We start from the raw sequence: 17814 nt of genomic DNA on the forward strand, positions 1-17814 counted from the left end.
ACGGAACTCCGTTACGATACCCATCTCCATCTCCAACTCCTTTAGGACGTCCCTCACATCCTCTACATCTCTGGGAGAGATGCGTCTTGAACGCTCCCGGAATGGCGTGGTATCACTCATGTGCTGGGCACTCTTTCTGCAGCCCACATCCATCTCGCTGGTGGAGAATACTTCCGGCGCTCCACAAATTTGGCACAAAGCCGCTTCTTACAGTCCGCAGGCGGGGTCGATTCCCCGAAGTTGGACTGTAGACCGACCGGCTCTTCTTGCACAGCAGTGGCGTTCACATGGGCCAGGGATTCCACAGGCGTAACCGGGTATATCCGACCCAGAACTTGACTGATGTCAAACCATATGTGGTGAGGTGAAATATTCTGTATTGCCACTTTGAAGCGATTGGGAAGGGCAGTCTTCCACTCCTTTATCTCTGTACCACCCGGAACCCTCTTTTGGCATCCTCTTCGGGTGTAGTCTCTAGGGAGAAGTACCAGTCGGCGTTGTCATGTCCCGGGTAGTTGGGCACCGCTGCCATGTGCTTCACTCCCCCTGGTGGAATCTCTGCCAACCCCTTCTCTAGATTGAAGAATTGGCCAAATCCGTCTTGGGCGGAGATTCTGCAGCACTCCTCTTTGAAGAGTGGGTGGATCCGTAGGGAGGATAGGGGTAATTTGCCCGCCTCTTGCAGATAGGCTCGGATCAGAGCCCGCACCACATCGGCATTGGTTCCCAGTATGATGAGGGAGCTTGGATGTTCCCGGGGCTTGGGACATATTCGAGCCTCCACTTCCATGGGGTGGGTCTGGTTGATGTTCAATTGCAGTATGTCCAACCATACTTGCACCACACCGTCAATAGGGTAGTCTTCACTGCTAAGGCCCCATAGTTTCATCTTCTCCTCCGACTGCATAGGCAAATGTTTCATGTGCGCATTGTAGAAGGGACAATAGATGGTGTGATGACCCCGTGTCCAGCAATGCGGAGGCGTTGGGGCGCTCTCCGAGGACTGTAGGGCTGTCCTGTCGTTTGCATTGTGAAGGCCATAGCTCCCGGAGTGGGAGTCCTTGACGTCGGGCAATCTTTTGCAAAGTGACCTTCTTGATCACAGGTGTAACAGCGGTTACTTCGGCTCGCACCGGCCCTAGAGGTAGGGGTCGCTCTCCAAGGCGTCCTGGATGCGGACGCAGGCACCCTTGAAGGAGGGTTATCCTCAACACTTTCTGTCTCCTTGGACTTCTGGGCCAACGCTCCTTTGGTCTCCTTTTTCCGGGACTCTTTGGACTTCTTAGGAGTGTGCAACCGGCCATGCGCCTCGTGCACTTGTACTTGGCTCAATAGTCCCGTGAACGTAGGAGGACACCCTTGCATGGGAGCACACCGGAGCATGTTGGCTATAGGGTGGTTAGGGCTCGACCCTCGCAGGAACTGTTTATGTCGGGCTTCGTCCACTTCGGAGATGAGTTACCGGGGGAGTAGTGGCCACAATACTAGTTGTATGCGATGGATGAACGCAGGCAGCTCTTGTCCTTCTTTATGGCGAAGAGCATAGTACATAGCCCAGAGCTCACTCTCCTCATCCTCTAGTCCATAGGCCTCATTTAGGAAATCTACTACATCCGGGCCGTTACGTCCGTATTCTGCTCCCAGTGAATGCTTACCATCGTAGAGGCAAGGCGGCCTTAGGCATTCCATGATCCGCTGCCTCTTTATCGCTTTGGTGTACGACCATTCCTCCAATACCTTAGAGTATGTTATTTCCATGCTGCAAACCCTTCTCCAATGGGAGTGGGTGATATCCCGGAGAAGGCCTTGAGTTTGCATTTATTTTGGGATTGCGAGGACTGTGTTAGGGCTTCCACCAGCTGTGGTAGTGTTATTCCTAAGTCTGTGCTTCCGGTTGACTGTCGACTGTGGCATTCAGGCTGTCGGCTACGGGTTTGCTCTGGACTAGTCCCGTACGTTCTGGGGGTACATAAATGGTGTGGGGTCTCACCCCATCGAGGCACCTCTAGTTTGGCTCTGCGACTGCAGGTTACCCCGGGTATGGGTAAGTCTGAGTAGATTGATGGTCGGGGCTTTATTCCTCCATGGGGTGTAGGAGCGGTGTGAGGATTCAGCCCGATAGGGTACCTCAGATGAGGGTCCCGGAGTGGAAGTTACCAGTGGGGTTGGTAGATCAGGGTATATCAATGGGCAACCCGTGGGCAGGGCCCTCAGTAGATACAGGGCCCATGGAGTACCCTCTTCACATATTTCGTGGCCCTCGGCCGCTATTACTAGACTCCAATGGTACGTAGGGTTGTACTTGCGGCCTATTGTTGGCTAGACCGGGGAGTTGTCTTATGTGAGTGCAGACGTCATATTGGGGCGTATTGGGGGGAACGTCTCCCACTGCGACCACGTGGCGTGGGAATTCGTGGAGCTCCAAGGCACAGTCACGGACCTCTTGCTTGGATGGTACAAACATGGTTTCGCTAATTTGGTACTAAAATCTCGGGCACCCCAGGTCTGAAATTTCAGCAGTGCCTCCAAATGTAGCCCCCTTTCCCTGTTACTAAGGGAAAAAAACAACCGTGCTGCCATTACCTGTGGCTCACATAAGGTCTAAGCCTCCGCCGATGGGAGCCTGGGGTGATCTGGTTCCTCTGGTTGCTGCGCCTCCACCTGAGAGGGATTCTAGCGCAGCAGGATAAACCCTCACAGGAACCAATATAGTCAGTAAATACACACACAGGGCATATATGTGTCCCAAGTTATGAGGGTGACCTGGGCACCTAACCACCCCGGTTTCCACAGAGCCAGGCCCATCCAAAGAGTGTGTGTGGAGTAGCGCTACCCACTGTGTATGACCATTGGTGCACTTTAGATACCTTCCTGGTCTTAGGCCCGACTTGGCTGAGGGATCCACCACAATGTGGTCCCACGCCGCGGCCTGCTGAAGCCTCTCTCGCTCGTGTCCTCGGGCATCCGCCTCTGGAAGGAGCTCCCACTGGAGTGTGTCCCTTTAAATGTCTATCTGAATATCTGTGGTCTGGTCCCAGATCGCAGGCCGCAGCTCACAGCGTGGCGTCCATCACCGGTGTAATAACACTGACACTAATATGCTAAGGGGAGCGTCCCTATCTGGGGGCCTTCCCTATAGCACAGAAACTATAGGTGGTCATGGTCTAGCTGGGACCTGAGGGGATATCTGGGCCTAGTCCAGCGGAGCACTTGACCTTACCTCACCCCTTGCTGTCCTGCTCCCGACTGAAGCGTGCGGTCCTCAGCGCACCAAATGTATCCATCTGCCTGCCGCGGATACCAGGGCCTATTGGCATTCAGCCACATGTGGTATACAGCTCCTGGGACTCGTAGTCCCGTGCAGGACCTCTCTAATGGCTGCTGCACTAAATGTGCCCTGCGCTTGCGCATCGGCTCTATTGCGCATGCGCGACTATATAAGATGGCAGCCTCCGCTTGCTGGGTGCGCAGCAGAGCTCTGGCGACCCGTTCGCCTGCCTGCAACCTTCCTCCCGCCCAGCCAAATGTTAAAGGGGGGCCCGGCTACACACAGTTAGGTCCGGAAATAATTGGACACTGATACAAGTTTAGTTATTTCGGCTGTGTACCAAAATAAATTCAAGTTACAGTTAAATAATGAATATGGGCTTAAAGTGCAGTTTAACAGCTTTAATTTGAGGGTATTCACATCCAAATTGGAGGAAGGGTTTAGGAATTATATCTCTTTAATATGTAGCCCCCTCTTTTTCAAGGGACCAAAAGTAATTGGATAATTGACTCAAAAGCTGTTTCATGGACAGGTGTGGGCTATTCCTTTGTTATTTCATCATCAATTAAGCAGGTAAAAGGTCTGGAGTTGATTCCAGGTGTGGCATTCGCACTTGGTAGCTGTTGCTGTGAACCCACAACATGCGGTCAAAGGAGCTCTCAATGCAAGTGAAACAGGGTATCCTTAGGCTGCAAAAAAATCCATCAGAGAGATAGCAGGAACATTAGGAGTGGCCAAATCAACAGTTTGGTACATTCTGAGAAAAAAAGAACGCACTGGTGAGCTCTGTAACACAAAAAGGCCTGGACATTTAAGGTGACTTGCCCACATACACAGTAGCGCAGGACAGACTTCTTGGCGACTGTAACACAAAAAGGCCTGGACATCCACGGAAGACAACAGTGGTGGATGATCGTAGGATCCTTTCCATGGTAAAGAAAAACCCATTCACAACATCCAGCCAAGTGAAGAACACTCTCCAGGAGGTAGGCATATCATTATCCAAGTCTACCATAAAGAGAAGACTTCACGAGAGCAAATAAAGAGGGTTCACCACAAGGTACAAACCATTCATAAGCCTCAAGAACAGAAAGGCCAGATTAGACTTTGCCAAACAATATCTAAAAAAAAAGCCAACCCAGTTCTGGAACAGCATTCTTTGGAAAGATGAAACTAAGATCAACCTGTACCAGAATGAAGGGGGAAAAAAAGTATGGAGAAGGCTTGGAATGACTCATGATCCGAAGCATACCACATCTGTAAAACACGGTGGAGGCAGTGTGATGGCATAGGCATGCATGGCTTACAATGACACTGGGTCACTAGTGTTTATTGATGATGTGACAGAAGACAGAAGCAGCCGGATGAATTCTGAAGTGTATAGGGATATATTGTCTGCTCAGATTCAGCCAAATTCAGCAAAGTTGATTGGACGGCGCTTCACTTTACAGATGGACAATGACCCAAAATATACTGTGAAAGCAACTCAGGAGGTTTTTAAGGCAAAGAAGTGGGATATTCAGCAATGGCTGAGTCAATCACCTGATCTCAACCCGATCGAGCATGCATTTCACTTACTGAAGACAAAACTTAAGGCAGAAAGACCCTGAAATAAGGGGACTGTGTATGAAAATGGTTGCAATTCCTAAACGTTTCATACGATATTTTTGTTCAACCCCTTAAATTAAAGCTGAAAGTCTGCACTTCTATTGCATCTCGGTTTTTTCATTTCAAATCCATTGTGGTGGCGTACAGAGCCAAAATTGTGTCAGTGTCCAATTATTTCCAGACCTAACTGTATATACTGTATGTACAGTACAATGTGGCATTTCCAAATGTAATTGAAATACAAACAAGAGCTAACTAGTATTTCTTTGTGTAATGTCAGTTCAAGAGGCCCTTAGACACAATTTGTAGGTGAAAGGGCCTTAAGGTGCACTAAGGATTAGTACCGCTTGCTATTTTGTAAGAAACATTTTCCATTTCATCAAAAAGAAATATTAACTTTTTTGGTGCTTTTTGTTTTTATGAGGATACTTTCCCCCTAAAAATGTAGAGCTGCAGTGAAATGTGGCTTCGGAAATAGAACATATTGTAGGTTTCAGGCATAAAATAGAGCCGTGCATTCAAAAGTAGCATTTACTAGTGATTATACTGTATATGTGTGTGTGTGTGTGTATTATATATATATCTCTCTACACTGTTTTAGCCATTGAATCCTTTGTATATCAGTATTGCTTGACCTGAAGGAGAGGATAACTCTTGAAAGCTTGTCCTATGATATAAATTGTTAGTCCAATAAAAAAGGTATCACCTAATACTGAAGAACTCATTTATTCTGCACTATCGCAACTGGACTAACACGGCTATTTTCTGATATATATATATATATGTAACACAAAAGGAAAAGAAAGTGCATGCCCCATATTATAAATCAGTCCAAAACACAGTGATTAGAATTCAGAGAGCATATAATTACCACACTGGGACTCACTACAAAACCGCTTAATGAATTGCAGAAAAAGATATACACTACCGACACACTTTATTGAAGTGTGGTCGGTACCGCAAGCCGGGAAATCTCCCGGCTTGCTAGTGGCCGCCCCTCGGCGTGCCGCGCGTCATAGACGCGCGGTCACGCGTCATCGGGAGCGTGCGCCCGCTGCACGCGTGTCCAGGGGCTCCCCGAGGGAGCCCTGGTGTCCCGCGATCGCGGGACAGCGGCAGGGGGTTCCGGGGGACCCGGCGGACCCGGCAGCGGTAGGGAGAGCGCCCCGATCGGAGGGCGCTCTTCCGCTGCTTCGGCGTGCGCCCGTCACACTCGGGCGCGCGCCAGGCTACTGCTGCGGCACAGAACGGGCAAATGCTCGAATAAACTGTGCCGCAGCAGTATGTTCAGAACAATTAGAATGCTCTTCAAAGTAAATGTTACTGGGAGGAAAATACAAGAAGATCCAATGTTGGTCTTTCTCCCTCCTAATAGAGGTAAATGAGAATTTTAATTCTAATAGAGGTATATTAGTATTTTATCTGGTAGTGTTAGGACCTGTGAACGGGGTCTGCCTTGTTGTGGCTCACAAGCTTACAATACTTTGGACAAAGGGTTAAACTAAATTACCCTTTTTCAAGAGAATATATAAGTATTTTGCTGTGTATTTTTGTCATATTGGATGTAGCATTGGGCTTCTCTGTTGCTTGTTAAGTGAGATATCCCCAGGAGGAAGAAGGAGTAGAGAGAATGAGAAGAGGATTTATGGGGGTGCTTTTTATTGAGGGGTGTAGAAGTTGTTGGAAAAGAGGTGTGTAAATAGTGGTGCAGTATATAGTCACAAGCATAGGTTGGGGGAAGGAGAGATAAAGAAATGTGGACAGGAGTGGGGTGAGGAAGATGGAGAGAACAGAAACGTTTACAAAGGAGTGAAAAAACGGCAAACAGAAAAAGCACAATAGGCAGGGCATAGTGAGATGCAAAGAGAGAAATAGGAGGAGAGAGTTCCCAGATATTGGAGGATAAGATGACTAGGAGGAGAAAGAACAGGTGTATAAATCAGGGCTGGGAAGGCAGTGTAGCAGTGAAGAGTAAACATCAGCTTTAGAAAGCTGAGTTCTCACAGTTGCAGGATTGTTGGTGAAGGGCAGAGTCCAATTCTTGTATTCTTTACCTCCAATTGAACTCCAATTTTAACTCTGCAGATACTTCATACAGTATGTGACACTTAAAATGTTACACAGCCAAGATAGACTGACTTAAATACTCTAAACAGATTCACTTGACTAATACTTAAGAGTGGAGTTTGCCTAGTCAACTCAGACGGACATACCAAGGAGATGTTAGTCCCCTTACGGTGTGAATGGACCGTGACGTCTATTTCAGCACTGCTTCGTAAATATGGCAATATTTAACAGTAATTTTTCTGTTTGTTCCCAAGCTGATATTTTCTCCGGGTATGCCTCTACAAACATGATATTGAATAGCTTTTCAATAGGGGAGACTACATTTGTATAACTATTCTAATTCTGGAATTCTAGGTAATCTTCAATTGTGCATCTCACCATCTGAAATTCTACTGTGCATTGAACAAATAAGTCATTAGCATTTATCACATTGATCTTTTTGGAGAATGCATAGTTTGATGTATTTCCCCAAGGAGGGTTTTCAACGTGAATGGAGAAGGGGGGCAGGGAGTGGGGGGGGGGGAGCCACAATCTGCTGCTCTGGGTTCTTCTCTTAAAGCAGCAATCTCAGCTGCTTGTTTTTCCATGTGTTTCTTTTTTTTTAACGGGATTGGAACCGGGTGTCCCTCTGGAGCTAAACCGTGCCATTTTTAGCTCCGGGATTTCCCCAATAGACTTACCAGTAAAGTTACCGGTGTTAAAGCTCCCTCCAAGGGAGATAAAATGGCTGCAAAATCTCACTGACAAATAAGGAGCCTCAACGTCATCGGTTTAAAGCACCTGAAGAAACACTGGTAACTAAACCCATGAGTAGGGAACCGGGCAGGTCCCCGGAGTTTAATAGTGTGATTTAACACCACGGGACCTATCATTTCCAGTGACGTGTAAAAAAATAAAAAGTGTAATGTGATTCTGGCTGGATTGCTGCTTTAAATTTGAATGAAGTATAAACTTACTTTGGAGTTTGTTGACATACAGGAAATAAATGGTTTCTTTTCCACATCTTGGATAAGTCGTGTGTCTTGGAAAATTGCTTTTATATTAATAAGTCCACATGGAAGAGGTGACATACAGAGTATCAGTCACCATGGAATTCTAAGAGCCTATTCTGGCCACAGCCTCCAGATGGGTACTTTTTAACTACCTCTAATTAGAAGACATTGCAAACAGATTGAATCATGTTGAAAGATGTCTATGTTCATTAAATCGGCTACATTCAGGACACTGAAGCATAATTAGCCTGATGACCTAAAATCAAATGATATATGATGGTAGCCCATTTTCTACATCATCCCCCTTTACAAGCTGAAATGTACAGTATATTGTTGCTTGGTAGAATCAAAGTACAGAGACTCTTAACATTTTTAAAGAGTCACATTTTGTAATATTACTACAAGAAAACCTGGATAAATGGGAAAGCAAAAATAAATTAGTCAATGCGTGATGTGTCTGTATACCCATGTACCAGCTTCACGTTGCATAGCCAGCAACCAGCCCTGCACTGGTGAGACCCAAAAAGTCAAAACAGCTGTCTGTGAGTAGGTTTACTGGCTATGCACTTTAACACAGGCTGTGCTGAAAAGCTGTGTAATACGGCAGGTATAACCTCATAGAGGTCCTTGTTAAAATGGATAAGAAGTAAAAAGTGATACACTGACTGCTCATTTGCATGTCATTACCCAGAATCCCTGGCTGCAGTGGACTCGCTGTTTGCGAAGTGATAATGAGGAAAGTCAGAGTTGCAGACCTGTCTGAGACATGCAAATGCACCACAAGGGGTATTTGTATTTACTGCATAACAAACTGCAATAGACTGAGTTACATACTAAAGCACATTATTCTGTAACAGATTTCATTTATTTTTTTCCAAGTAATGTACATGTCTTTTTGTCTTTGTCCATTATTGTTTCTTTATAGGACATGTATGATCGGCAGGACTATTTTGAGCACACAATTCCAGATCTGTTGGGTGCACCACATGAATAAAAGAAAAAATGCCTGCTTTGTAGCTATTGCTAGTAATGTAACTGGTGACAGACAAATCTCTCGTCTCTTTCATGTAGAAAACAAGTGAGTGGAGAAGGAGTGAAGGATTCAGAACTCCCTGACGTGGAGGAAGATGATGGAACGTCCTGAGTACATGCATGTCCGGATCACTCTCGCCTGCTGCTACGACCCTCGCATTACAATGTTGCACACACTTGTACACTCATCACCATCATGAACCAAAGCTTGCGGTCTGTAAAAACAAATCTGAAACCAACATTTTCAAGGTCTTTGTGAAAGGTTTACAATTGTTCAAAGAATGCTATCACCTAATAGCGACCGTCTAAGTTAATTGTGCTAATTGTGTCTGTCTGCATGTATGTGTAAATATGTGTATGTTCACGGGAAACCAACTATGTGCCTCATCTCCATCTGTGCTTCTGCATTATGCAGTCAGTGTAGCTTGAGGATTGCTTGACCAATGAATGTCTCTTTATTTATAATCAAAAACCAAAGGTTTGCTTTGGGGAAGCTGTTACAGCTTCTTGACTAGTCTCTGAGAAGTTATTCACAGTGCTGTGCCGTAGCTTCTTAGCTTCAGGCTTCTCTTGTACAATATGACAACTTTTTATTGCAGTACAAGTAGAGCCCCTTGTGGGGACTTAAATAATTCCTTTTCTGAAAACCATAGTTGCTGCTGAGATCAATGCTTTTGATGTGTTGTATTAGTTAGTGTAAAATTGCACAACGTCTGCCTCTGAGCAGGAAATAGGACTGTGACACTAATCTTGGTTTAATTCAGGCCGCCTGGCTTGTCAGTGGATAGAAATGTTTACATTTACTACAGGAAGGGCTATTTCTTCTTTTCACCTACATCCCATCTTTAATCCTTTATTATTTCATTTTTCCTGTTCTCTGCAAAGTGTTGAGGGTCATATTAGCTATGTGATAACGTACCTTCAGGCGCCGGAAGACGCTACAATCTATTCACTTGAATGGGCTGTAAGGTGTCTTCCACAACTTGGGGGTGTTTTTAATGGAGTAGCACCACTTAGTAAATATGGGCCTGAGTACTTTGTCCTCAAATTCCATACTTTTGTTTCAGTGATTTATAATTTCTGTTTCTTGAACTTTTAGGATAGATATGGAGCAGGGAATTAAAACTTGGCTTGGTATTGATCATCATCTCTGATATTATGTGTGACCCATTACAGGTATCCTCATCTTGATTTTCTTAAGAAGTCTGGTTATTACATCTGAGCTTGTTCATTAACACAGCAATTGAAGACATTTATGTATGATATGAAGCCATTTAAAATACCATTAATGAATATGTTGCTGTCTTTTGTAATGCACTTTTAAACCTGAAAAATGAAATAAAGAACAAGCATAACGGTCATTTCTGGGCAGGTTGCCATTTGCCGGGAAGGCTCTCATGTTCTACTGTTGGCGTGGAAGGGGTTGAGAAGCAAGGAATGGAATGTGTAAAGCAAGTATTTTGCTTTTTAATTATACAGAATGCACTTCATAGAATCATCACTGATAAACCACCTATCAAGCAGCTTGCATTTCTTATAAAGTTTGCATCTGTTTCTTCATTATGGAAATTTGATTGGATAAGAGCTACAAAATCAGATCTGTTAGCATGACTACACACGTAGTCAGTATCACACAGAGAAACATTGAAACAGTAATTAAAGAAAGTGGTAAAGCATCATTGAAGTCTACTCTGGTACAGCTGTGAAAAACGTTTTCATGCAAGACTTCACCATTTGCATTTTTCCACAAGCAAAAACCTGAATCCAGTTTGGCTCGTCTTAGCATCATTTTTCTACACCCGTTACATCAAATTTCAGATGTATTAAAGCTGCTTTTCAGATTATGCACCAAATATCAGATACCTACAGTATGTATCATACTCTTTCACGTTCAACAAAAATGAATGTCTATACAGTATACTAAGGCAATTATGGTGCAAAATTGGGACAAGGGGAGTCCTTTTTGTTTTGCTGCTCTTAGTCCCAAGGTCTTCATTTCAGTGTATTAAGGTCTTTGTTCTATTTTTGCCCCGTGTTTGTCAATGTGACATTTGGGGGTTGTCATAAAGAGGCGATACATGATGCACAGAATATAATGAGGTATCAATCTGTGCATCTGTGCGTCACTTTTTCTCCCCTCAATCTGTGTCACAGTCTGCACCAGATATAAGAAACTGTTTCAACATTTCCTTGAAAGCAGGGATAGGATATTCAGCGCTCGTGCTGCAGAAGTTATTGTTGGAAAAATCCCTGTGCTGCACGTGCATGGAGCGTCTCCCCAGAGGCTCCCACTTCAGAGGTGATCCCCCCTAAAAAGGGGGGAGGACACCCTGAGAAACAGAGAAAGAAAATTGCACAGAAGCGCACAAGAGATGGAATTCTTTTAACTCCCTTCCTTCTATAAATATGCGCGGATGACGCTGTACGTAACTCCCTTCCTTCTATAAATACGCGCGGATGACGCTGTACGTAAACTCCCTTCCTTCTATAAATACGCGCGGATGACGCTGTACGTGACCTACTGACGAAGCACGTGGTGCGAAACGCGTAGAGGTCACGACAGGTCATCCTGCGCGTGTTTGCTGAGAGGCTGAGACGGAGCCTGCCTGAGGCTCAAGTGGTGGCTGTTTCATCTTCCCTGGTGCCGCGATCCGGATCCTGTGCGGTCATCTGTGGACCCCCACCTTTGCCTTAGTGTAAGTGTTCGTCTCCCCCTGTCAGCGGTTATATAGTCCTCTATGGCGGTTTTCATTCAAATCCCCTTGGGCTGTTAGTACTTTCTTTGTTTATTTTTACACTGATTGTCTTTTTGTTGTATGTGATGTATTTTCCCTAGACATTATATGTTAAGAGACCATATGTATGGTTTTAGTTTCTGGGCATTTTACTTCTTGAGCTGAGAAGGGGTTGGATCCTCTCAGCTATTTATGTGTTTGTTTTATTAAAATACTGTTATTAATTCCATCTCTTGTGCGCTTCTGTGCAATTTTCTTTCTCTGTTTCTACATTTGTTGCAACTGTGCATGGGAAAAAAAGGTCCAGCGCAGTGTTTTTCAACCAGGGCTCCTAGGAACCCTTGGGCTCCCTGGACATCCCTAAAGGGTTCCCTGCAATTTTTTGGTAATTTAAAAATTGTCAAATACAGAAGAATTTACAGTGCATCTGATAACAGAGTTGCTATTAGAGATGGTTGGGGGGTACCACAGAATTTCACTTGGGGTTTCTTAACCAAAAATATGTTGGGAACCACTGGTCTAGTGGCTTCCAAACGCTTGTCCTCTGCTCCAAAATTGCCTTGGTAGACAAACCCCACATACTCGAAAGAAATCATTTGACACTAATCATTGCAGGATTTTGGCACTAATCTCCCAATGTTTTAGTGGTCCTTCAGCAATAAAAGAGGTTGAATTGTCCAAGCATGACATTTATTTTCCTTAACACACACTTACTTGCATGATGTGAATATCGTATTGTTTGAGAAGAAAATAGACAATTTAGTCCCCAAATCTATTTCAAAGCAAGATGCTTGTATACAACCACTTCATCTTATACTATATTAGTGAAAGCACTGTATGCCTGCCTGCCTGCCTGCCTGCCTGCTGGATGTCCGGTGTCCCTAGGGGAAATCTCATTGGTCCCTTGGGCCGCCCCCGCACACCTCTCATTGGCCTGAGGCGGAGTGACGGCCCAAAGGACACACAGGGACACAAACACACACACAGGGACACAAACACACACACAGGGACACACACAGGGACACACACACACACACACACACACACACACACACACACACACACAGACACAGACACAGACACACACACACACACACACACACACAGGGACACACACACACACACAGTAGGGGGGGGGGGTGTACATTAGCAGCATTGTATAACCCGGGGGGGGGGGCTCACATACCCGCCTCCGCCTCCGCCTCTTCCTCCCCGAAATCAGCCTCCACACCCGCGCGCACGTCCTCCTCTCCCCGTGTCTCCCGCGCTTTCAAACACCCCCCCCCCCCCCGGCGCCGCTACAGTGAGCGGAGGAGCGAGTGCCCGGGACACAGCGGGGGAGCGGCCACAACAAGCTGCCTCCCGCCTCAGTTCCACGTGGGAGCGGCCGGACGGGTGAGTGAGCGGCCTTCACCCACCCCTCACCCCCCTTCAAATCACCTCCCCTCCACACCCCCCCCCCCCCGGCGCCGCTACAGTCAGCGGAGCGAGCGAGCGCCCGGGACACAGCGGGGGAGCGGCCACAACAAGCTGCCTCCCGCCTCAGATCCACGTGGGAGCGGCCGGACGGGTGAGGGAGCGGCCGGACGGGTGAGGGAGCGGCCTTCACCTCCCCTCACCCCCCTTCACCTCCCCTCACCCCCCTTCACCTCACCTCCCCTCACCCACCCCTCACCTCCCCTCACTCCACTTCCCTTCCCTTCCACCTCCCTCCACCCCCCCTTCACCTCCCCTCCACCCCCCCTTCACCTCCACCCCCCTTCACCTCCCCTTCACCCCCCCCCACCTCCCCTTCACCTCCCACCTCCCCCACCCCCCCTTCACCTCCCCTCCACCCCCCCCCCTTCACCTCCCCTCCACCCCCACTTCACCTCCCCTCCACCCCCCCCTTCACCTCCCCTCCACCCCCCCCCCCCCTTCACCTCCACTCACCTCCCCTCCACCCCCCCCCCTTCACCTCCCCTTCACCTCCCCTCCACCCCCCCCTTCACCTCCCCTCCACCCCCCCCTTCACCTCCCCTCCACCCCCCCCTTCACCTCCCCTCCACCCCCACCCTTTACCTCCCCTCCACCCCCACCTTCACCCCCCCTTCACCTTCCCTTCACTCCCCCCTTACAACCTCCCACCACCTCCTCACCACCTCCACCCCCCTTCCCACCTCCCCCACCCCCCTTCCCAACTCCCCACCACCTCCCCCCCTTCCCACCACCTCCCCCCCACCCCCTCCCCTTCCCACCACTTCCCCCCCACCTCCCCTTCCCCCCCACCCCCCTCCTTCCCACCACCTCCCCCCCACCCCCCCCCCTTCCCACCACCTCCCCCCCCACCCCCCCCTTCCCTGAGGCGGAGTCACGGGCCAAAGGACACACAGGGACACAGACACACACACACACACGTAGACACACACACACACATACGTAGACACACACACACACACACACAGACGTAGACACACACACACGTATACACACACACACACGTATACACACACACACGTATACACAAACACACACACGTAGACACAAACACACACACGTAGACACACACACACATAGACACACACGTAGACACACACGTACACACACACACACACACACACACACACGTACACACACACACACGTACACACACGCACGTAGACACACACACACGTACACGTAGACACACACACATGTACACGTAGACACACACACACATGTACACGTAGACACGTACACACACACATGTACACGTACACACACACACACACACACACACATGTACACGTAGACACGTACACACACACATGTACACGTATACTCACACACATGTACACGTACACACACACATGGAGACATACACACACACACATGGAGACATACACACACACACATGGAGACATACACACACACACATGTACACATACACACACACGTATACACTCACACACGTATACACACAGGTATACATACACATAATGTATACACACACACACATGTATACTGTGACAAACGGCTTACTCCGGGGCTCCGCCGTCTGTCCGGGACTGTTAGAACACGGTCTTTTAGGGTAGGTTAAATGATGAGACGTCACGTACTGTTCCTTTAAACAGGCTATGCCTGGTTTATTCAGTCCCAGGCACTGAGACTGCCACAGTTTAAACAGAAAACAAAGCCAAACAAAAAGCTGCTCGTCTGAGCGATAACTTAAACTTAGATGTCCCTGACTCAGAGTTGGAAGTGGCTTGTCCACTTCCACCAACAAAATAAGTACCTTTGCAGTCTTTAGACAAACTAACAGAATGAATGAAGCGATTTGGGAAAGAGGCTTTCTCACCCCTCTGCAGTTCAGCAGCCTTCCAGGCTCTTGGGCGGGGCCCAGAGGAAACAGGAAACAGGTCTTATATACCTGAACTCTAATCAGCATGACAGGTGACAGAAAACAGGCAGCAGACAAACTGTGGAATGGAGTGCCTGTACCACGAGGCTGCCCTGTTCAGCTTAGACAGGACAGAAACTGTTCAGTATCCTGGGAGCCCTGTATATGGAGTTTATTACCAACCCCTGGTTTCTGTCACATATCCTCCCCCCCAGCTCAGACCTCGAGGGGTGAGCGACCATGGATATTAGGGAGTGCATCCTTGACAACCCGTCGGCATTGCCATGTTTGTGCCCCGACCTGTGTTCCACAGAAAATTTAAAGGGCTGTAGGCTTAGGAACCACCTGGTCACCCTAGCGTTCTTCTCCCTATTTTGACACATCCAGGTAAGGGGTGCATGATCTGTGACCAATCGGAACTTTCTCCCCAACAGATAATACTTGAGTGTCTCTACAGCCCACTTTATTGCGAGACACTCTTTCTCGACTATGGAGTAATTTTTCTCCTGGGGATTTAGTTTCCTACTTAAATAAAGGATGGGGTGCTCCTCCCCTTGAGACTCCTGGGAGAGTACCGCCCCCAGCCCTACCTCAGATGCGTCGGTTTGGACTACGAACTCTTTGGAGAAGTCAGGTGTGACCAACACTGGTTGGGCACAGAGAGCTTCTTTCAGGCTTCTAAAGGCCTGTTCGGCTTCGGGGGACCACTTTACCATTAGCGGTCCTCTTGCTTTTGTGAGGTCGGTTAGTGGGGTTGCCTTAGTTGCAAAATTGGGAATAAACCTCCTATAGTAGCCAATTAACCCCAAAAAGGTCCTTACTTGTTTTTTTGTGACTGGCCTTGGCCAATTTTGTATCGCCTCTACTTTGAGTGTTTGTGGTTTGAGTAACCCTCTACCAATAGAATACCCCAGATACTTGGCCTCCTCCAGACCAATAGTGCATTTAGCGGGGTTAGCAGTTAGTCCAGCAGACCGAACTGCGTCGAGCACAGCTTGGACCTTTGGAAGGTGGGACTGCCAATCTTCACTATGGATTACCACATCATCCAGGTAGGCGGCAGCGTACCGAACATGTGGTTTTAAAATTTTATCCATCATTCTTTGGAATGTGGCGGGAGCTCCATGTAAGCCAAAAGGCAGCATCTTATATTGAAAGAGGCCGTCTGGGGTTGAGAAGGCTGTTTTTTCTTTTGCCCTTTCTGTGAGGGGAACCTGCCAGTACCCTTTTGTTAGGTCTAGGGTTGTGAGATATCGGGCTTTGCCCAGTCTCTCTACAAGTTCATCCACCCTGGGCATAGGATAAGTATCAAATTTTGACACCGCGTTTAGTTTCCGGTAGTCATTACAAAACCTTGTTGTACCGTCTGGCTTTGGGACTAAAACTATAGGGCTGTTCCACCCACTTTGGGATTCCTCAATTACGCCTAGTTTTAGCATTTTTTTAACCTCTAAACTTATAGCCTCTCTCTTGGCCTCTGGGATTCGGTACGGTTTAAGGTTAACTCGGACCCCCGGTTCAGAGACTATGTCATGTTTAATTACGTTAGTTTTACCTGGCTGTGTAGAGAAGATTTCTTTGTTCCTTCTCACTAAACTCTGGACCTCTCGTTTCTGATGCACGGACAGTGTTTCAGCTATGCTAACCTCTGGGTCAGTTTCTTGATTCTCTGACGGACCTGGGGGTACTAGGGTTAACAAGACCTCTCTATCTTTCCAGGGCTTGAGTAGGTTTATATGGTAAATTTGCTCAGGTTTCCTCCTACCTGGCTGCCTTACCCTATAATTTACTTCTCCCACTCTTTCCAAGACCTCATATGGCCCATGCCATTTAGCAAGGAATTTACTCTCCACGGTGGGAACCAGAACTAGTACCCTATCACCTGGAAAAAAAATTCTGACCCTAGCACCCTTATTATACGTATTCCTTTGTGCTTCTTGAGCTTTCTCCATGTGTTCCCTCACTATGGGTAGGACTGCAGCAATGCGGTCCTGCATTTGGGCAACATGCTCTATTACACTTCTGTAAGGGGTAACCTCGTGTTCCCAAGTTTCTTTGGCTATATCCAGTAAGCCCCTTGGATGTCGGCCATACAATAGTTCAAACGGGGAGAAGCCTGTGGATGACTGGGGAACTTCCCTAATGGCAAATAACAGGTATGGTAACAAACAGTCCCAGTTTTTCCCATCCTTATCGACCGCCCGGCGTAACATGCTCTTTAAGGTTTTATTGAACCTTTCCACTAAACCATCTGTTTGTGGATGATAGACTGAGGTTCTGAGATGCTTGATTTTTAGGAGTTTACATAGCTCTTTTGTTACTTGGGACATAAATGGTGTTCCCTGGTCAGATAAGATCTCTTTAGGAATTCCGACCCGGGAAAACAGAAGTACTAACTCTTTTGCTATGTTTTTAGCAGAGGTGCTACGTAGGGGAACTGCCTCCGGATATCGGGTAGCATAATCTAATATTACCAATATATGCTGATGTCCCCTAGCAGACTTTATTAGGGGTCCTACTAGATCCATAGCAATCCGGTCAAATGGTACCTCTATTATGGGAAGGGGTACCAATGGGCTGCGGTATGCTTTGAACGGGGCGGTGATCTGACATTCTGGGCATGAGGAACAATAGTTTGTAATTTCTGCCAGAACCCCAGGCCAATAAAAGCTTCGGAGAACCTTTTCTTTTGTCTTTTCCACCCCTAGGTGTCCCCCCAATGGATGACTATGTGCGAGGTGTAATACTACGTTA

General features: G+C 47.3%; 1 protein-coding gene across 3 annotated transcripts in view; it reads left to right on the plus strand.

The window, feature by feature from the left end:
• Positions 1 to 12821, plus strand: part of CAMKK1 (calcium/calmodulin dependent protein kinase kinase 1) — a 328954-nt gene extending 316133 nt beyond the window's left edge. For 2 of the 3 annotated variants that reach the window (XM_075589999.1, XM_075589998.1), the window contains one exon: positions 9007 to 12821. In XM_075589999.1, the coding sequence (XP_075446114.1) occupies positions 9007 to 9079 (73 nt within the window). In that variant the 3' untranslated portion in view covers positions 9080 to 12821. The remainder of the gene's footprint in view (positions 1 to 9006) is intronic. The other variant, XM_075589997.1, reaches the window with a different exon arrangement.
• The last annotated feature ends 4993 nt before the right edge of the window (positions 12822 to 17814 follow it).

The sequence above is a fragment of the Ascaphus truei genome, chromosome 3 (genome assembly GCF_040206685.1).
Source record: "Ascaphus truei isolate aAscTru1 chromosome 3, aAscTru1.hap1, whole genome shotgun sequence".
Classification (NCBI taxonomy): Eukaryota; Metazoa; Chordata; class Amphibia; order Anura; family Ascaphidae; genus Ascaphus; species Ascaphus truei.